Source organism: Taudactylus pleione, unplaced genomic scaffold (genome assembly GCF_031769625.1).
Source record: "Taudactylus pleione unplaced genomic scaffold, aTauple2 ptg000005l, whole genome shotgun sequence".
Classification (NCBI taxonomy): domain Eukaryota; kingdom Metazoa; phylum Chordata; class Amphibia; order Anura; family Myobatrachidae; genus Taudactylus; species Taudactylus pleione.
The window spans coordinates 18,927,683-18,950,708 of record NW_028284408.1 but is presented as its reverse complement, the minus strand read 5'-3'; the positions used below and the strand labels follow the sequence as shown (position 1 = coordinate 18,950,708).

The following is a 23,026-nucleotide window of genomic DNA, read 5'->3' as shown; positions in this document are numbered from 1 at the left end:
GGTTATGGGAGGCAGTCATACTTTTATTATTTTCAGAGTTGATACTATGGCAGATATAATCTGTTATTTATATATGTAATTTGCTATATCCTGATTAGTGACCATTTTACGGTAGTTGTACTGTATGATGTCGAGATATTTTGTCTGATGACTGCTTCTGCTAGATTTCCTTTATGACCAGCCTTTAATTAGCTATATGCTACGTACAACTAAGTGGCACCTTTGGGTGTACATTGAAATATCCATATTGGTTTTGAGTTGCATATTTATTTTTTGTGTATTTTATATATATTGATGTATGCTTTAATTGTAAATATCCGTTGCTTTTACTGTCTATATGGTTATTTATAATGTATCTAGCTGTTTTGTATATCTGCCATGACTATTGTACAGTACATTTTTTATTTTTGTTTGGGTATAAACTCAAAATTCAGTAAAAAACACTCAATTAAAAAAAAAAAGTGAGGAATAAGGAAAAATGGAACTGCTGCATTTGGACCCCATACCATGGCTGACTGTAGTTCTAATCCAATAAACACTGTTTCATTGAAAATTAATGAAAATACATAATAATGAATAAAGATTATCTGTTTAAAAGCAAGGCAGCCATGTATAAAGGCTTAAAGAATAATCATTAGTGATAGTGCTGTGCTATATGGTAAGTAGTGTACATCATTTTGCAAGGAAAACATAAAATATCATTTTGTGATACTAATGCCTTTTAACAAACACTTTTAAAGGTCATCTCTACTGTATAGATATACAATGTAAAGGATAAAAATACAATTCCCAGGTGTTTGTTTATGGTCGGATGCTTAGTACCCATAGAACACTACTCTCAAAAACTTTACTTATTTCACTGTACTGAGGCGGACAGTGGCGTAACTAGGGCAGGGCGTGCAAGGTTCGTGCCCTGGGCGCCGTTGGACCGGTGGCACGCCGCCGCCCAAGGTACCGGCCCGCCCGCCCTAGTTAGCCAGTGTAGCGCTGACCGCAGTGAGTGCGGTCAGCGCTACACATTTACACAGGACCGGCGCTATGCTTCCAGCGCCGGTCCTGTGCTGCACGCCTGAGCCCGTTCCCTCCCCCTGAGCGCTTGCCCAATAGCGCCAGGAGGCGGGCTCAGGCTGTGCATAACACACGCATCGCCGCCAGCGCTGGTGGCGATGCGTGTGTTAAACAGCAGCCAATGAGAGTCAGATAGACTCTCATTGACTGCTGCAGCACCCACTGCAAGAGCCGAACTTCCGTCCGGCTCCTGCAGTGGGTAATGGGACTGACGTCATGACGTCTGTCCCATAATGCTGAGCGCGCCCACCCGGGCGGGAGCGGCGTCGTGAGCAGGACCAGGACCAGGAGCAGAGATTCAGGTAAGTATATTTTTATAGATATAGATATATATATATATTTTTTTTTTTTAAGCTATCTGCACAACGGGGGAGAGGGGTGGCTACTACTGGGGGGACCTCTACTGGGGGAGGGGTGGCTACTACTGGGGGGACCTCTACTGGGGGAGGGGTGGCTACTACTGGGGGCGCCATTGGGAGGACCTACTCTACTGGGGACTACAACTTGGGGGGGAACTACCACTGGGGGCATTATAAAAGGGGCCTACTAGAGGCACTGCACTCGGGGGACCACTACTGGGGGCAAAAATAGGAAGGGCCACTACAGGGGGCACTGGATAGGGGGGATCACTACAGGGTGCCTGCATAAGGGGACCACTACTAGGAAAACTGCATGGGGGGGGGACTACTGCTGGGTCACTATATAAAGGGCACTGCATAGGGGGGGGAACTACTTCTGGGGGCACCATATAAAGGGCACTGCATAGGGGGGGGACTACTACTGGGGGCACCATATAAAGGGCACTGCATAAGGGGATACTGCTACTGGGCGCACTGCATTGTGGGGACTGCTACTGGGGGCACTGCATAAGGGGGAACACTACGTGGGGCACTGCATTTGGGGGGCCACTACTGGGGGTACTGAGTAAGGGGAACTAATCGGGGGCTGTATAAGGGGGACCACTACTGGGGATACTGTATAAGGGGCACTACTATGGGCCTGCATAAGAGGGACCACAACTGCATACTGGGGGTACTGTATAAGGGGTACTACTGGGGTTAAGGTGCATATGGATAGGAATGTTCAGTGTGAAAATAAAGGGGTGTGTCATGTTGACACGCCCCATTTTTAAGTGACCACGCCCATACTGCTACTAGGGGTACATTTACTAAAGTGAGAGTGTTTAGAAGTAGAGATGTTGCCCATAGCAACCAATCAGATTCTAGCTATTATTTTCTAAAAGGTGCTAGATAAATGTTAAGTAGAATCTGATTGGTTACTATGGGCAACATCTCCACTTCTAAAAACGCTCACTTTAGTAAATTTATCCCCCAGTGTAGATGAGGTCAGCATTTCGACAATCATAATGCTGACAAATGTCAACATGTTCACAATGTCAACATCGTAATGGTCTACAAGTCAAATGCTCACAATTTGCAAAATGCCAACATTAGGTTTAGGGATAGGAACATACGTATTTACTGCCGCAACGCCATTTCTGAGACATTAGCCACAGAGCCATTTCTTAGACATTAGCCGCAGCGCCATTTCTGAGATATTAGCCGCAGCGCCATTTCTGAGACATTAGCCGCAGCGCCATTTCTGAGACATTAGCCGCAGCGCCATTTCTGAGACATTAGCCGCAACGCCATTTCTGAGACATTAGCCGCAACGGTATTTCTGAGACATTAGCCGCAACGCCACTTCTGACACATTAGCTGCAACATGAGCAATTAATCGAAAACATTTTTCAAAGCCACCGGGTTAGAATACTTACCTCCGTACCTGCTGGGACAGCCACATCGCCGATTGTCATAATTTCAACAATAATGAGAGAAACTGAACATGGCGATATTATGACCATGCCAACATTCTCATGTCAGCAAAATCTAGATAAGCCCTATATGATATATTGGATGCTTACAATAGGCTCTGCACTGTATACTAGTCTCCCGAATGGGAACAATACCCACGAGCCACACAACAGCTGCCACCACTGTCGGTAGGAGACAGCAGCTCTTTAACAAACATACATTTTCTTATGTATGTAGACACTATTGAAACTTTTTAATACATTCAAATATGTTGTGATAAATGACAATCAAGCACAGAAATAACTCTTACAGCACTAGACATACTGTAAACACAAGAACAACATTCAATCTAATTGTCCTGTGTGAGAAGTAACTTCAGTCCTGTGTCATAAGATAAGTACTTCTTCTCCAGTTAGTGATTTGGAAAGAGGATCAGAAGCTGAATCCTCTGAGAACCTCCATCTAAACCACTGCAGCGGGAATCTACTGTTACATGCAATAATCCTGCAGAACAGACATTTCCCACATAGCCTACTAACAACTTCTCTATGTACAGTCCACTCTGTTACAGGGGTCACTACAGAGCAATACAATTGATACATTTATGTGTACTTCCAGCCCTATTAGCACAATACACGTGGGCCAATGTACAGTATGTCAGACATGTACAGCTTACAATAACACAAGATAATGTATTAGTGTGAGGGGCTTACTTTGGATATGGGGTTTAACCAATACAACACTGGTGAAATACAGACAAAAAAATAAATAAGGATCTTGACCCAAACTCCCGACTAGCAGGACTATAGGTTTTCAATATGTCTACTACCATTGCCATATGGAAGATACTTACCCTGGGAAAAACCATTCAGCTACAGCAACTAGACTACATTATCACCATCTATGGCAGGCTGCATTTGTCATCACTTAGTACGTCCTCCAATACACATATATACATAAGACTACACCTCATCCTTCCATCTCACTGCACCATACAGCTCATATTACTGTACACATAATACAATGGAGAAGTGGACCAGTGGAGACGTTGCCCATAGAATCCAATCAGCTTCTACCTCATTTTATAGACTGTACTGGATAAAAGTTACCTTAAAAGTGATTGGTTGCTATGGGCAACTTCTTCACTCCTTTCACTGCTTGATAGATCTTCCCCTTAATGAAAGACTAGACAGACACAGAATGACCTAAGAATAGACCCCATATGTGCTCAAAAAACTTTTCAGATTTTCTTGCATGTCACTGAAACAGTCACTCACCCCAAAACGCCCCTTAGACCACCAACAATGAACAAATATCTAAAACACACCTATGAACTGCTTAAAACACCATTTATCACAAAATGCCCCTCACTTGAACTAAAAACATTCCTAAGTCCCCACATTTGCTGTATTAATAAGAGCTTTGGCCGTGGGTGAAACTCAGTGGGGCAAAAAGCATAGAATAAGAGTTGGCACTGACAGGGCATGAAGCAGAGAACATGTTGCTATGGGGATGTGGTAAAACTTGTCAACAGTCAAAATGTCGACAGACAATAGGTTGACATACAATTAGGTAGCAATGGTTAAAATTATGACATATTCAGAATGTCGGCATATGTTTTTTTCCTTATTTTAGCCTAACCTTAAACCCAATCAACAAAAGCATGTTGACATTCTGGTGTCAACCATTTAAATGTCCACAATCTGATTGGGTCAAACATTTTAACCAGGTCAATCTAATTGTATGTCGACATATTGGTTGTTGACCTATTTTCCATGTTGACTGGACACCACACATGGCCCTCTACTTATTTTTCAATATTATAATGTTAAAGTATGTAATGTACAAATGCAAAATAACAAATATTAAAGGAATTCTGAGAATGACAATTTACTGGCTGGTACATTTGCAGGTTTACTAAATATACTTAATAGATTACGGTTATTACATTTCTTTTTACCTTTTCTATTCAACTATTCCAAATTGTTGTGACACATCCATCCATGTCTGGGAGCTCCTTAGGGGACCCTGAGAGGTGTATTTTATACCCTATTCTCTGCACAAATGAATAATAAGATAGTGGCAGTGCAAATCTGATATTTAAATGAGCTAAGGGAATTGAAAGAGCAAATTAGGGAGCACTTTACATGTATCAATAACAGGCTGGATGTTTGCACTAGATAATGAGGCAGTGTTATAAGGGAGATGTGTGCTCACCAAAGTACCTGGCATCTATTTGAGCTCACTGGAGAACAATAAAAAATGTTTAGTTCCATTCTCCAGCAAAAATCTATATGTTGTATTGTACTGAAGTCAGCAAAAGTGAAACTCACCTACGGGAAATCCCAGAAGTTTGCAAGCTGTAACTGTCTGGAACACATTCTCCATCTGTCATACAACTGTAGATGACCTCCTTTGTTTTTGCACCTTTTATATTTATACTTGTTTAGCAATTTCAAATTGCAGATAGATTTTATGATTCTGTCACACAAGTGTTCTCTTATTTTACGGAAGGACTGTACATTACTTTACCAACAATTCAAGTACAGCACAAATGGTTTTGAGACACTATGGTATATTTACTAAGGTGAGAGTTTTTAGAAGTGGAGATGTTGCCCATAGCAACCAATTAGATTCTACTTACCATTTATCTAGCACCTTCTAGAAGATAATAGCTAGAATCTGATTGGTTGCTATGGGCAACATCTTCACTTCTAAACACTCTCACTTTAGTAAATATACCCCACTGCATCAGATGCATAGTTGAAAGTAAGTCTGTATTCGGAACATATGTTGTGTGTTTCCACTCCAGAACCAAGAGTACAGTACATTACTGTGAGCAATGCGGAGTTGTACGCATCACAGACACAGTGCAACTGAAGGGGCGTAACTGGGCTGTAACAGAATGTGCGCACATAGGCTAATTTTAGAGAAGGGGCGTGTTGATGGCATTGCTAGCTGTGCAGAGATGTGCATACATGTAATAACTCCTGTTGTCAGACACTTTTTACAGGGCTAGTGCAATTGTGCACTGATGATAATGACAGATTTCAAACAACGTGTATGTATAGGGTTGTAGCTAAATCCAATTTGGAGAATGGACCTCTGACGTCACAATCACGTGACCGCAACAGCAGGACTGGTCCGCTACCAGTGTTACTATTCACGTGGGCATAGGGGGGGAATATAAACTTGTGGTGAGAGTAGCAAGCCACCGTGCCCGAAGCATGGCAAGCAAAGAGAGTCCGCGAGGGGACACTTTTGGCCCCCGGTCCTGAACTTGCCCCTCCCCCTTTTGCCGCGGGTCACGTGGTTGTGTTGGCAGAGGTCTTTACAGCACCTCGCTCTAGACCTAACTGTATGGATAGGGACGGTCCGACCTCATAGATGCGTACATTTAATGCTGGAGCAATTGCAGTCAACATTTAACTTTGCTTCAGCTCCAGACCATCATTAAGGGTTTATATGTTTTTCAGCCAGAAGTATTTACAAAGGGTGACAACCTTAACAACCGCGACTGAGATACTTTGTATTTTAGCTATGGGTTTTTTGCCATGAGAAACATAATAAGACATGGTTGGATGCAGAAGCCATGAGTATGATACCTGATAACTATAAAAGAAGAATCACATCCTCTCATATTTCTGACTGATTCTTGTAATATGCAGTAGTTAGCTAAATAATAAAACATTTACCTCTGGTACTCCCATTTTTCTACATGCATCTAGAAAGTTTTCCACATTCCGCCTGCATTTGGCCATGCTAAGTTTAGGCTGAAAAAAAAAAAAAAAACAACACAAAGATGTTATACAAAGAGTAATATTGTATTAAGCAAATACAACATACACAGTGATGTAATAAAAAAAGTAGCCGTAACTCTTAGAAATGTGTTTTTAAATATCAGGAAAAGATGATCAATCATCTAGTCCTCACCAAATCCTAAAATTTCAGAATTCTAAACTCATGTGTCAAATAATACAGAACAGATTTTATTGTCATTGTTTATTCAACAAAGACACCAAGTGGAACAATAAGTACTCGTACACCACATGATTCCACAGCTTGGAGAACCGCAGCAATAACTGGGAGTAATGGTGCATACACACGGTCAGATTTTTCCTTCAGATATGAACGATAACGCTTTAAAAATCGTTCAGTCGTTCATATCTGAAGGAAAATCTGACATATCTGACATACCTGGACGATGAACGATCAACGATGCGCGTTCCCGTTTGTCAGATAACGATATCTGACATCTGATGTGTTTGCAGTCAGACTTGGACGATTCCATTCATTTTAATGCAGTCAAAAATCGTTCAAATCGTTCATCTGACAAATCTGACAAGTCTGACATATCTGACCGTGTGTATGCTCCATAACTGTTTTCTGTACGTTTATCAGTCTCTTTACATTGTGTTTGAGGGATTTTGCATACTCCATCTTACAACTCTGCTTCTGTACTGTATATTAATGTCTCAGCGCATTCAGTTAGGCACCACTCTTTAAGGTTTAGCCACAGAATCTCAATGGGGATGAGGTCTGGACTTTGACATGACAGTTCCAAAGCATTTAATCTTTTTGTTATAAGCCATTGAGTTGCAGATTTGCGGGTATTTATAGAGTACTGGCTTCATATGAAGCCATTTTGAATTTACTGCGATAATCTTTTTTAAATCGAGGCCTTATAAGATTGCCTTGTAGACGACATTAGTCATTTTTACTCCCGTCATCAACACAAAAAGATTTCGTTTTGACATGAGACACAAAAGGGCCACATAAAGTTGTCCATGAGAAAAACAATCTCCAATTAGGTCAGCTCCAGCCACATTAAGTGTCAGTCCTGGTGCTTTATTTATTGTCATCCCAAAGCCGACTCTTACTGGGAATTGTATTTCACATAAATGAAACAGGAACAGTAATAAAAGAGAAATTTTGTATCAGTAAACAGGGCTTACATAAATTTTTCTGGGGAAACCGAATAATACGTATCAATCTCTACATGGTATAAAATAAAATCCATCGTCGTGATATATTTTTAACGGTTTAGGCAGCGTAAGCCAAGAACGCGATCAGACGTCTATTTTTTTCATTGATTTGCTTCACTAAAATAGTCACTGCTCGGCTACCATTTGTCATACAATAATGTTTCATACACCTAAACCTTCCTCAACCAATGCTCTATATAGTATAGTGACAACTGCATCAATATCCATCCAGTGGTTCTTGAGATTAGCCCAAACAAAACAGAAAGACACCAACCAGGGCCCTTATTTAATATTATGTATAGATAGATTATTCTCACGTGACTGCTGAATAAGACCCTCAGTCTTGGGTTTCATTCAGATGATACTTTTTAAAAGCAAAGTCTAAAGCTGGACACAAAATATACGATGTATTGAACGATATATTGTTCTGACACAGTTTGCAACGATATATTGTACACATTGAATAGTGTGTACACCGGATCTGTCATTCCCGACGGTCATTCATTTCATCGTCCCTTCTGCTGTCCTGCAGGCAGATTGGACGATGCAATGAACAACACTGTGCTGTTACACGCAGCATGTAATGATACATTGTGCCACCTATCAGATTGTGCAGTGTGTACGGCATACACAATGTATCGTTACATTGGTCGTCATATAGCTGGGTCGCACAGTCATATGATGTGTACCCAGCTTAAGCTACCTTACTTGTGCAGGTTTTCTTCTGATGGTAAAGTCATGAACTTTAGCATGCACTGTGCTGATCAAGGCCTGTAGATCCCTGGTTGAATATTTGGTTTCTTGGAACATCATCCAATCTGACCTTTGGGTGTGTTTGTTGGAATGTCCACTTCTGGGAAGTTTGACAACAGCCTTCAGTGTTCTGCATTTGTAAACAATATTTCTGTAGAGTGATGGTTTTGTTGCAAATGGCCTTATATTTTTTTCCAGGATGATAAGCAGCATAAATGGCTTCTATACAGGTACATTTTGTCCTTGGCATCTGAATGCTCCAGACCGAACGATCACATGTATTGCCTTTCTATAGAACTTCCGAATGGTTAAATAATGAACTGCACTCAATTAGAAGCACCTTTCTAAAATTCTTATTGATTTCTTTAATGCAAACTTATTTTTTTGTGGAATAAACAGAGTAATATTTGTTTAGGTTATTTATCATATGAGATTAGACATCACATTTTAGGACTTGATGAAGGTTAGATGATGTTCTCATAATATACAGATTTGACAGTGTATCTACTTTCTTTTTCACATGCCTGTATGTTAGAGAGGTGTCTATAGGTAACTGTTGCATTGTAGGAGGAGGTGGATGTCTGGGCCTCTTGTTAAAGTAAGGGACATTCACAGTCTATCCCATTAAGTATTAATAGTAATCAATTATTCTGGACCATACCCAATAGGTTCAACCAGGGTTTGTGGCACGTCGGCTGAGAGTGTGGCTGTGCAGATTAGGCATTTGGACGATGTAAATTGAGAGAGCTGCCATATGTTTTATATATATAAAATAAATGTGGGTGGCATGTAGAGTACCAGTCAGTGTAAAGGAGTCTACAGTGTGTAAAAGAATTTGATCACCACTCTGGCTATGGATGCAATGTCTTGGTCACAGGTTCCTGGATTTGGACTTTCCTGCCTTGTCTATAGAAAATACTTATTAGTGTCCTAACAGTACCCAGTTGCAAGGATTTTATATATATATAAAAACAAAAATCACCCCTATATCTTCCTACAGAACATTTTGGAAATTGAAGCTGCCACCTGCTAGTAATCACAGGGACTCATGTTCCCAGTTCTATTCAACAGGAAAAAAAAGTTACCTGGGCAATGCCTTACTATGACACCACCTTTGTCCATGCACGCTACTTATAAGTACTGGCTTGGATCATACACAACTACATCATTCCTCAATGACTCAGGGAACTTTTATTTTCAATACTAATAATTAGAAAAATAGTTTAATACCCTGTCTAGAGATTTGCAAAATATTGCTCTGCACTGGGTACCCCTTTATAGCCACATATCAATGTCACTTGCAGAGTAGATATACTAAATTCTATTTATTAAATGTCTGATGTTCTTATCTGTAACTATGTTTTATGTCCAGAATTTTCAACGCATTATTCAAGATGATGATGTTTGTGCTGAAAGCTATTTTGGAAAGTAGTCTTATTATCCCATCACTTGATGTCAGCAGCCTAAAATGGATACGTTCCCATGCCCGGACAGCAGATAGTCACAAACTCATTTGTAACACAGGGTGTGCTTGTGGGACAATTTTATTGCTTCATGCAAACACCTGCTCATATTCAATTTCAACAAACTAGTCCCACCTCATGTTACGGGCAGCACAGACGGTGTAATGGTTACCGTTACTGCCTCACAGCACTGATGTCATGGGTTCGATTCCCACTACGGCCCTAACTGTGTGGAGTTTGTATATTCTTCCTGTGCTTGCGTGAGTTTCCTCCGGGTGCTCCGGTTTCCTCCCACACTCCAAAAATATACTGGTTAGTTAATTGGCTCCCCACAAAAAAATAGTGTGTATGTTTGCAAGCATGTGGTAGGGAATATAGATTGTAAGCTCCACTAGGGCAGGGATATATGTGAATAGTAAGATATTCTCTGTAAAGCGCTGCAGAATATGTGCGCGCTATATAAATAACTGGTAATAAATAAAATAAAATAAATAGCTGCAACTCAATAACTTCCAGTGCCCTTGATGGACTTCTACCTCATACTACCTAGTAAGCTGTACGGAGGGGATAATAAGTCTAAGGCTGGGTTAGATATCCATCTCTCCTGGAGGTGGTGGGGAATTGGGAAAATTCAGACTTTCTCCAGGCACCTCTGGTGGTGGGTAGGGATCAGAGGCTGATATATGCACCGGCATTCCAACCTCACCGAATAGCCCAAGGCATGGCCACTATCCATCCCGCACCAAATAGCCCAAGACATGGCCACTATCCATCCTGCACTGAATAGCCCAAGACATGGCCACTATCCATCTCGCACTGAATAGCCCAAGGCATGGCCACGATCCATCCCCCACTGAACAGCCCGAGGGTTAGTATTACTACAGAGACCCAATTGTTGTGGGTTGTCTCAAAAACATGTTAGTCATGTTGACAGAATAATAAGAGGAGGATCTTGTAGATCTATTGTAAATGATATCTTGGAGAGGTGGCATAGATATCTATATATCCTGGCCATGTCTATTACAAGCAATGAACCAGCGTGTAACCAGCTGGACTTTGTTTATTGTGACTGGTCATGTTCCAAGTTGCTGTAAACTCTTGGCACCTAGCACAGTAAGTCGTAATGCAGCCAATCCTAACTCCAGAGTGGCAATGTGTTTATGAAAACCCACTTGTTGCAACTCTCTGTTGTTTTGAGAAGGTTGTGTGAGAAGAGAAGGGAAAGGGAGGGGTTGTTGATCAATTGGGACTCCCTCTAAATAATGTAACTGGCCCCATAAAGATTAGCTGTGAGTTTGGCGGTTTGTGTTGCGCAGTATATATCGTTTGGAACAAAAACTGTGCTTTTAATGTTTTTTTGTCTTGTAATTTCTATACAAACAGACGTAGCAATTAACTGACTGCTCACACTAATTCTACTTCTCCATCTGGATTAATTCTATACAATAAGAGCCACTTCAGTTTGAACTTACAACAGCTGGAGAGGGCACGTGGATACTTCCTACTGACCGGGGGCGGATTTGATTTACTAAATGACAGAGAACAACTCCATCCATCAAGGCAGTTCCCAGATCTTCAGGAAGACAAATCTTTAATCTCATTTCAATATTCTGGAAGCAAGATGACAGATTAATTTAGTATTTTCCATTCTTGTAGGATATACTGTAGTATACATGCTCTATAGCCATATTCTGTATGTTGTTATCACTGGTAGATCTTTACTCCTTATAAGAATAAACAAGTTTCATCACTCACAAATGGTATGCATATTTCTATAGATATTTTCAGGACTTAAAAGCCATACAATTTCTTTTACTGCATTAACCAGTCCCAAATATTTGTATATGGGCAGTCCTAATCCTCTTCTACAGGCTGTATCACCTTATTGGTACCAAAGGGAAATTGTATCAAATAGTCTAAAGAGTAGGGAAGTGGGCAAGTTGCCCCTATCAACCAAATAAGCTTCCAACAAGCAAGGGTCCAACAATTAAGTGTATTCTATAAAATGAAGCTGATTGGTTGCTACATCTCCCCCTGTATGTGTGCACTAGGAACCGTTACCTCACGAAGGTTATCTGTGAGCTCCATTTCCTCTCTCATCTGTTCCATTTTTCGGCGTATTGTAAACTGGGGATCTGCTGATTCCAGATTCCTCTGTGGTCTAATGAAAACTAGAATGGGAGCATAGAAAGTGAATAGATGGAACAGATCCAGACTAGCGCTATTTAGAAACCGACATGACAAAACCTTCATGAGTAACACAGGGACTTATGGCAATGACTTGATGTATTGATGAACACAATGATCTTTGTTCTTGACATTTGTCACCACATATCCTCTTCCATGCATATCTCATGTGTACTTACTTGTATAACGTGTAATTGTGTAGCATAACTAAAGGTAATATTAATTTTAAAAAAAGTCCCCTACATTTTATGCAGCTCTGTATGTTTAGTAAAAGAAGAGTATACAAACCATACTGTACCCTGCTCATCAGAGATTATTATAAAGCATAACACACAAGGACCAAAGACACTATGAGGTGTATTTACTAACATGGGGTTTGTCAGCTTTGACCGATAGTTTTAAAACTACAACTATAATCAGTGCTAACCAAGCCTGATTTTGCATTGATTCCTGCTTCCATTTAAAAATAAATCGGTCAAAGCAGGCTATGATTGGTGGCTTTGGCAAACCGCCCGTTACTAAATATAACCCGATGGATCAGTCATTCATATTATGATGTAGAAGTGCAGTAGCACAAATGACCAGAGGTTCCTGCCAAGTGTGAAGGCACTAACATTGCCAGCTAAGTGTTAGAATAATACATACGTCAGCTGGACTGAAGATCTGGGCCTTGACTACAAAAAAATTGTGTTTCTAAATGTCACCTACAGTAAAAGCTGGGTACACACCAGGCTGATGGGACCCACCAACCTATCTAACGATTAGTAAGTGCATACACACTTACCTATAGTTCGGCCAATGTGCCTGCGCTGACATGACAACTAGGCAGGCATTCAAATTTGCCCGCCTAGTTGAGATGGCAGTCACCACGGGTCCTCGCAGCAAGTGTACGGGCGGTCAGCAGGTCGCCCTTACCCACACCCAGACATGCCAATATATCTGCAAGATATATATGTATAACAGCATCGGCTCTGCTGTAGGGCAGATGCAATATGTCTTTATCTCCATATTCTCTCTCTCTCCAAGGCTTAATACATACAGACTATGGGGGTCATTCAGACCCGCTCGCGAGCAAAGGACACTCGCAAGCGGGTCAATGTTGGGTGAATGCGCATGCGCACGACGGAGGGAGCTCCGTCGTGCGCATGCGCGAGACCCGGCGAGCGACAAGGAATACGTCGCTCGGGGTCTCGCACCAAAGTGGGCGTGCTGTCGATGGCGACTGACAGCATGCCCCCTTTGGTGGGCGTGCCGGGTGGGCATGGGAACGCCTACCGTCTGAAGCCGGCCCCACTGACATCAGTAATTATGTCAGTGGGAGTGATTTTGGCTCTGATAGAGCCAAACTCACTCCTGGGCTTGCGGCAGCGAGACCCAACCGCAGGGTCTCGTCGCAAGCCCGATGGTCGCGATGGTCACCCACAGCTATGCGAGCGGCCAGGAGGCCGCTCCATTTTCAGGTAGGAGGGCACTGATTCAGAGCGAGCGCTCTGGTCAGAGCGTCCGGCTGTGAATCAGGCCCTATGTTCCATTTTGAGTTCTAAGCAAGAGGATCACAGACCCTTCAAAGTGACTTATTACCAAAGACCGGTCCATGGTGCCTCGCAAAGTGGGGAGGTCCCTGAAATTTATCTACAGTTACTATTTAGGTATGTAATACCCCTTTTCCACCAAAAATTCCGCATCTGACCTGTGATTTGGAACACAGTTCCAAGCCGGGTCAGACCCAGGATTTACCCCATTTCCACTGCGACGCTACGCCATTCACACTGCACCAAGTGCATATCACCAAGTGCTGGAAGCTTCATCTCTCCCCTGAACGCCAGACCGGAGACCAGGGGAGTGGTTCCTTCCCTCGGGGGTTGTCATTCTAGTGGCTGTCTGTGACAGCTGTCGCCAGGGAGAGAGAGATTACAGCCTCCCCATATGAAGCAGTGATGGGGTAAAAACCGGAACGGTCCGGACCATATGGGGAGGCTGTAATCTCTCCCTCCCCGTGACAGCTGTCACAGACAGCTTCCGAATGACACACAATCACCGTGCTGGAAACGGGTCCCGGGTTGGAAGACCCGGGTTACCAGTTTCCACTGAGCCTGTCCAGGGTTTTACCCGCATAAAACCTTGCTCGAGACCCGGGAAGACATACCGTGTCAATCGACCTCTGATTTTTTTCCTAGGACCCTTTTCCACCTAGGTTGACACAACAAAACCCGGGTATTTGGGCCAGTGGAAAAGGGGTATAAGAGAATTCTGTTTATGAGTGCCTTTTATGTTTATATTATTTTAGAAGGTTGTCGCTTAGCTTCTGTGTTACCAAACTGCCCCATCCCAAGCTACTTATGTTACCACAAAGCACTATACTTTGTATCATGGGCAGCATTTGACTGCAGAATAGTATCTGATGAGGTATGAAATCAGAGGGCAGCATATTAAGTTACCATCTAGAATGGGCAGTATGGGTAGCCAAAAACTATGCTCTAGGGAACTGGAATAAATAGGACACAAGGAATAATCAAGACAGAAAGTCACTAAGGATAAAGGCAAAACATGAGACAGCTCTCAAGCAGGTATATTTGCTAAAGTGAGAGAGTTTTTAGAAGTGGAGATGTTGCCCATAGCAACCACACAGATTCTACTTAACATTTAACTAGCACCTTCTAGAATTTAATAGCTAGAATCTTAATGGTTGCTATGGGCCACATCTTCACTTCTAAAAACTCTCACTTTAGTAAATTTACCCCAAGGATAACCAAAAGGAATACAAAAACAAAAAGACTTGGAAAAATAAAAAGTGTGACATTCAAACCACTATTGGATAGACCCAGTCTTGGCATGTGCTACAAAATCTACTTTCCTTGCAGGAGGTACGGAGGGAAGCTACAGGTGCTGCACATAAGTAATTAGCTAAAGCTCCAATAAGGACAGAGTTGTCCTTTAAATGGTAAAAGTCACAAAGTTTTTGAAGCCTTATGTGGCATGACACATTTGCCTGAATTTATAATGGAAAGTAAGAAAAAAGGGAAACATTTAATAATCCTTCAGTCGCAGTATGTCCACAATTTGGACATATTTTGTTACATGCACATCCTGTGACATATGAAAACATTTCCTCTACTTAAGCAACAAACCAAAGATTTTTAGAGAATGTAATTTGCCTCATACACCACAAGGCGGAGTATAGTTCAGGTTATGAGAGACAATATCACAAGGTATACAGTACCGAGAGACCAGGGGCTTGATGTAGAGTGAGTACTACATCATTTAATGTTTTTGCAACAACAAAAAATGGTTAATGAGCATACGGCTATGTAATATGTGTATACATGTTATGTAAACTGGGCACATGTGCTACCAGTGCTGACCCACACGCACCTTGCAATAGTTAGTATACACACACACACAGTATATAGGAGAGATAGAATGCTGTCAAAGATAGAAGTGTTAATTGTATTAAGTTAATTGATAAAAATAAACTAAGTGAATGAACAGAAAATAAATCTAAATCAAATCAATATTTGGTGTAACCGCCTACAGATATACCCAGCTACATTGTTGCCACAGCGAATCTCAAGACGCACGCCTGCGACAGGATATGCGTACTGCGCATTCATAGGAATGCATGGTGTGATCACAGTGCACGCCACAGCGTCGCGTATGCAGGCGGGGGGAATCGAATGGTGCGATGCGTGTGCACGTTTTTGGCGCGATCAGCCACAGTGTAACTGGGCACATCTGTATATTGTTTTTTTTAAACTCGATTGTTATACCTAGTAACTGCACTGTATTGTCCTTGTCTAGTACTTATATTGTTATTTTTACACTGATGTACATCAGTGTTTTCTTGTACAGCACAGACTTGGTTGTTTTAGCTGGTTTCCCAGCAATGGGGCGCCGACCAATGATGTCACTCAGCCGGGTCCACCACTTGTCCCGGAAGTGGAGGAGATAGCATTCAGGCGGTCCATCGATGGGGTACAAATGGTGAGTGTTGTTGTATTGGTTATGCTCTGCTGTGCCTGACGAAAGCGCCCTAATAAAGGCGCTGAAACGTTGCTCATCATGCTGCTGTAAGGATTACTTTATTTGATGGGAGTGCCGCTCTGCGCTCGTTTATACATTTTCAGCAGCACTGGTAATTTTGCTGGCACCCCACAAAGTAAGCATATTTATACTGTGAGTGCCGGTATATGGAAAAGTGCTGGTGAGAGGACTCCAGGGCTGCCCCTCAACTTTGCCTGTCACACGATCAGGAACCATCAGGACTGCCCCTCCAGACTGTCTGCCCCTCTACTCTGTCTGGCAGCATACAGACATACAGCCTCCCAAAGGAGTAAGTGACCAAATATAGCAGGGTAATTTTGAAGATTATAATTTTGTCTGGCCCGCGAATGATGTTATACAGTCAGGTGCATAAATATTGGGACATTGACAGAATTTTCATATTTTGGCCTCTATTCACCACCACAATGGCTTTGAAATGAAACAAACAAGATGTGCTTTAACTGCAGACTTTCAGATTTAATTTGAGGGTAATTACATCCAAATCAGGTGAACGGTGTAGGAATTACAACGGTTTCTATATGTGCCTCCCACTTTTTAAGGGGCCAAAAGTAATGGCACAAACTAAACAATCCTAAATCTAACTTTCACTTTTTAATACTTTGTTGCAAATCCTTTGCAGGCAATTACAGCCTGAAGTCTGGAACGTATAGACATCACCAGACGCTGGGTTTCATCCCTGGTGATGCTCTGCCAGGCCTCTACTGCAAATGTCTTCAGTTCCTGCTTGTTCTAGGGGCATTTTCCCTTCAGTTTTATCTTCATCAAGTGAAATGCATGCTCAATCGGATTCAGGTCAGGGGATTGACTTGGTCATTGCATAACATTCCACTTTTTAGCCTTAAAAAACTCTTTGGTTGCTTTTGCAGTATGCTTCGGGTCATTGTCCATCTGCACTGTGAAGCGCCGTCCAATGAGTTCTGAAGCATTTGACTGAATATGAGCATATAATATTGCCCGAAACACTTCAGAATTCATTCTGCTGCTTTTGTCAGCAGTCACATCATCAATAAATACAAGGGAACCAGTTCCATTGGCAGCCATACATGGCCACGCCATGACACTACCACCACCATGCTTCACTGATGAGGTGGTATGTTTTGGATCATGAGCAGTTCCTTTCCTTCTCTTCTCTTCCCATCACTCTGGTACAAGTTGATCTTTGTCTCATCTGTCCATAGGATGTTGTTCCAGAACTATAATGGCTTTTTTAGATGTTGTTTGGCAAACTCTAATCTGGTCTTCCTCTTTTTGTGGCTCACGAATGGTTTGCATCTTGTGGTGAACCCTCTATATTCACTCTTGTGAAGTCTTCTCCTGATTGTTGACTTTGACACATATACATCTACCTCCTTGAGAGTGCTCTTGATTTGGCCAACTGTTGTGAAGGGGTTTTTCTTCACCAGGGAAATAATTATTTTGTCATCCACCACAGTTGTTTTCCGTGCTCTTCCGGGTCTTTTGGTGTTGCTGAGCTCTCCGATGCGTTCTTTCTTTTTAAGAATGTTCCAAACAGTTGATTTGGCCACATCTAATGTTTTTGCTATCTCTCTGATGGGTTTGTTTTGATTTTTCAGCTTAATGATGGCTTGCTTCACTGATAGTGACAGCTCTTTGAAACTCATATTGAGAGTTGACAGCAACTGATTCCAAATGGAAATGTCACACCTAGAATCAACTCCAGACCTTTTACCTGCTTAATTGATAATGAAATAACGAGGGAATAGCCCACACCTGTCCATGAAATAGCTTTCGAGTTGATAGTCCCATTACTTTTGACCCCTTAAAAAGTGGGAGGCACATATTGAAACTGTTGTAATTCCTACACCGTTCACCCAATTTGGATGTAATTACCCTCAAATTAAATCTGAAAGTCTGCAGTTAAAGCACATCTTGTTTGTTTCATTTCAAAACCATTGTGGTGGGGAATAGGGGCCAAAATCTGAAAATTCTGTCAATGTCCCAATATTTATGGACCTGACTGTAACTATGCAAATAGTCCTGGGCAGAAAAAAGGTTCCCCACCCCTGCACTAGATGATTATTTGAACGATTTTGCCTAAATACGACGAATTGGAACGACAAATCGCTCAAATTGTCAAGTGTGTATGTACGCACTATGCACACTCCCACGGTTTCATCCCTCACATCTTCAGGGCGCCCCTACATGCATCTCCATCTGACAATCTCGTTATCGATTTACAGCAAATCGTGCAGTGTGTACGCTCTACTGAACGACTGCGATTTGTTTAACAATATATAGTTAATGATGAAACAACTGAATAACGCTTGATATATCGTTTGGTAGATTGCACAGTGTGTATGTACTATTTGTCCTGGAGTTCAAAGGAAATCTAGATGACCATCGCATCGTTTGCAAGTTGTCTAGTGTGTATGCACCTTAAGTCACCGTTTTCTTGATTTTCTCGTTTGTGGTGCCATAAAGATAAAGGATAATAATAATGCACATGAGTGACCTTCTACACTGTTCCTCATCTGCAGCATTTTGTAAATGGACACAGGTCCAAGCAGTTTTCATCTGATTCCATGACCTGCTTTGCACAGACTTGTCTCCATATACAACTTGATTTAATGTAATGGTTGGTTTGTAGCCCAAGGAAAAGGACATTTGTGCAAAGGCCCTAAATTGAACTATCTAACTTTGAAGAAATAGACAAGACAATGATTAACAATGCATGGTGTAGGCTACCCTGACATGTATTACATTATTCCAGTGGATCTCAAACTCGGTCCTCAGGACCCTAAACAGTTCACGTTTTCCAAGTCAACCAGCAGGTGTACACAGAAAAGACACTAGCGCTCCTTTTATCTAAACCAGCAGCTCTCTTAATACACATACATATCTGACTGAGAAATAGCTGCAGGAGATACAGTGTAGGATGGAGCACTGGTCCCGGCACATCCACACTGTGAACCACAGAGGCCAAAGACGTAGGAGAACCACAGACTTAGGGTAAGATAGGGTCAGTTTGATTCCTGCGGTCCTGGACTTCGATATATACTCTAAAAAGAGCTATAAACATTGTTTTACTTGATGAAGTATTATTTCATTTTTAATGTTGCCGCTTTTTCATTTCTTATGTAATACACAATAGTGCTCTCTATAATATCTCACCTAGCTGGTGCACAGGTGCAGTCATTACTCATTTTTTGCATATGAGCCCTTAGATATGATACCATTAGAGAAAAGTGATCTGGTACCCTTCTGGTGTTAACAAGTTTCTATATATCTTTACTAAATACATAGATTTATAACACACCATATCTTACATTGTTAACGTCAGACTGGTCCAGCTGGTTCTTTCATGCGGTCTTCCACCTCTGCAGGATTTGCTGTGTTATAACAATGTACCATCTTTCAGTATGGATAATCTTTACTCATATAACGACCTCATCCTATCTGTGTGTAAATATGATGTCACTTTCCTATCAGTGATATGTTACTGGTATGTGCAAAGCTGCTTCTTCTCAGCACTGTTATTAGGTCACTATATATAAGAGGTTTAATAAGACCTGTATTCGATTAGCCACAATAAAAAATGTTGCTATCGCGTCTTCATTTAAGTTGTGTACGCTCCCGTTTAACAGGCAATTCAATTAGATAATGCTTATTCCGTGCTGTAATTCTTGCTGGTAATACCCACGTTAAGTGTGGGTGAAAATGGGAAAATCTGCCTGTACCCCCAAAAAACTACAAACTACTATTGGATAACAGTAGTGTTTTACTCAAAATAAATGCTCTAGATAAATGTGGGGTACATAAATATGCCTGTAAGTAGATATTTGTGTCATTTTAAGCCACTTTTAAAAATGTGTTAAAAAAATCACCTGTAAAAAAATCTGTCCCATTCATACAGTACCTCCGTATACCTGTCCTACATCTTATAACCCATTATTCTGCATTTTGCAGAATTGCACCCCAAACATGACGTAATTATTGGCCAAATTAGGCTAATTAAAAACTTCTAAGTGCGTTATTAATCATTAGGTAGTGTGTCCCAGTGGTTTTGAGCCAAGTCCCCACATTTGTACCGTAAAATAGGGATTTTCTCCAACTTTTCACCTGCTCAGAAAGTGTGAAAGAAAAAGACGCGTTAACTCCTATGGAGAATTAACGTAGGTTATGATTGAATAGCCTCAAATTTGCGTCTCCCGTAAAAAGTCACATTTACATCCGAGACTGGTTTATCGCAGCTAACTGATTTCGGCCCAAAGTCTTTATTGGCAGAATTAAACGGACAACACGCTACGATTGCACTTGGACTTTTCACTGGGGTAAAGAGAATGTATCCGCACCGCCTTTATGCATTCTCTTGTGAAAGTAGCGTAGTCACTATCAGTGTGCATTTGCTATAGCTGGTTCACAAGATAGGTCTGATTTCAGACCTATCTCTGCATATGCTCACCCTCAGGACACTTATCATCTTGTAAGTGCTCAGTTACAGCCCAGTTACACCCACTCAGCCATAAGTGGTGATGTGGCTGAGATCAGGCTTGCCTACCCTCCCGATTTGGCCGGGAGCCTCCCGATTTTCGGGTGCCGCTCCCGGCCCCACGGAAAGGCAGGCAAGCCTCCCGGAAGCTTGCGACCCTCCCAACCTCCCCTGAAAAAAACGGAAATCCCCACAGCGGGGGGCCCGGTGACGCGATTCACGCAGAATCGCGTCATCGTGGCCCCGCCCCCTGCTTCACAATGCTGAAAATAACAGCATTGTGAAGAGGGGGCGGAGTCACGATGACACGATCGTGCATCCCCGCCCCCAGTGTGCCACCAAATGGCCGCCCCCACCCCAGGCTCCGCCCCCAATGCCCGGCCCCGCCCCCTGCTATTAGCCGACAATCAGCTCCCTCCCGGAAGGCTGGAGCTGATTGTCGGCAAGTATGGCTGAGATGTGTATAACGCTGAACTGCCTGTACTTGCTCCAAGTTGCATATGCTCAGCTCTGGAGCATGCGCAGTGTGCAAAATAGCAAGATCCGTCTCCGAAACAGGGTTATATCAGGTCCAGAGTGGCACAAATTAGTCACATTAATATGACTTCATAGTTCACAAGATGAACGGCTAAATACAGTTAATTTATTCAAGGAAACTAACACCTACAAAAGCAAATCAAAATGTGGTTAGTACTCAACGTTTATTGGCATACACTACCTAGTATACAAGTAATGTTTAAGCATAATTTCCTTGGTTAGACTTGAGGAGTAACCATAAGATAAAACTTATCTAGTCTGTATTCTGTACTGTATGGAAAAAAACATGGATTACTAACTACTTATGATGTGCTATTATGTGTATCACTTTACCTTAAGCCAGAGGTTCCCAAAGGTGGTTCTCAAGGCTCCCCAACAGGTCAATTGTTAGAGCTATCCATGGTTGAGCACAGGTGGTTAAATCAAATTGACTGAAGTACTAATTAAGTCACCTGTGGTCAAGCATGGATAACCTTAAAACCTGGACTGTTGGGGAGCCTTGAGGACCGAGTTTGGGAACCTCTGCCAGCATTGTGCATAACCCCCAACTGTTATCCCTCTCCAGTCATTAAATAACACCCAGTTGAAAATATAAAACTACTTTTGTAAATATTGGTCTCCGCACACAATGTAATGTATGGACAAATCTCTGATGGGGCCCGTCCGTTTAGAGCAGTGGTTCTCAAACTTGGCCCTCAGGACCCCACACAGTTCACATTTTCCAGGTCACCCAGCAGGAGCACAGGTGAATTTATTACTCACTGATACATTTTAAAAGATTATTTCACTTGTGATTCTGTGAGGAGACCTGGAAAACATGCACTGTTTTGGGTCCTGAGGACAGAGTTTGAGAACCTGTGGTTTAGAGACACACAGATGGCCAAACTAAACAGATTTGGTTTCTCACATACCAGGATAAACAGCTCGGGATCACTGTCTACATCCAGGTCAGAACCCTACAACACTCAGCAATCGGGGCAAGTAACCAAATCATTTCCTGACCTGACTGGAATTAAAGGCTACGGGGCAGTAGCGAGTTGGCCGTATATGCATTAAAAAATTAAGCTCTAAAAACAGCAGGTAAAAATAGCATATATCTCTACATGTATCCTGCTGTGCACCAGTAACACCTGCTCCTCTTTTATTCTAAGCATACGTACAACAGGTACACTTACACCTATCTACTGTATTAAGTTAGATTTAATTCTTCTTTTTTTTTTAAACTATAATACAGCAGATGATATATTTATTCTGTAACAATAAAAGTAGCAAAAAATATATATTTTCAAAATATGCCCACAAAATCATATACTACAGTATAGGCATGTTCAGTGAGGAAAACACCTATCAGCTTCCGATAAGAAATCAGCCAATAAGAACAAGTTACAGATGTGTCCTCTTACATCCTTGCCGATTGCGCTACAAACGTGCGCATGCATCTCGCCATACAATTACCCGCAGCAGCATACTCTACGGTACGCACTGCGATCACACCATGCAATCCTATAGAGTCGCGTATCTGCTCGCGGGCGCACTGCGTGGCGCAATTTGCTGTGTACGCAGCAAAGATGCAAGAGGACACATCTGTAGCTAGTGCTGGCCACTGTACTAGTCCACAGGCACCTACAAGTGATACGCAAATGTGCATCTATGAGTGATTCTGCTTCTGTTCACAATTACACATGTCTGAGTGGGTCTGCCTCTGGT

The 23,026-nt window shown here is 42.0% G+C and overlaps 1 protein-coding gene across 5 annotated transcripts in view; it reads right to left on the bottom strand.

The window, feature by feature from the left end:
• LRCH1 (leucine rich repeats and calponin homology domain containing 1) overlaps positions 1-23,026 on the bottom strand; it is a 285,816-nt gene that overhangs the window by 42,778 nt on the left and 220,012 nt on the right. For all 5 annotated transcript variants that reach the window (XM_088478036.1, XM_088478089.1, XM_088478158.1 and 2 more), the window contains 3 exons: positions 12,145-12,254; positions 11,556-11,693; positions 6,578-6,655 (listed from right to left, as the gene is read on the bottom strand). In XM_088478036.1, the coding sequence (XP_088334162.1) occupies positions 6,578-6,655; positions 11,556-11,693; positions 12,145-12,254 (326 nt within the window). The remainder of the gene's footprint in view (positions 1-6,577; positions 6,656-11,555; positions 11,694-12,144; positions 12,255-23,026) is intronic.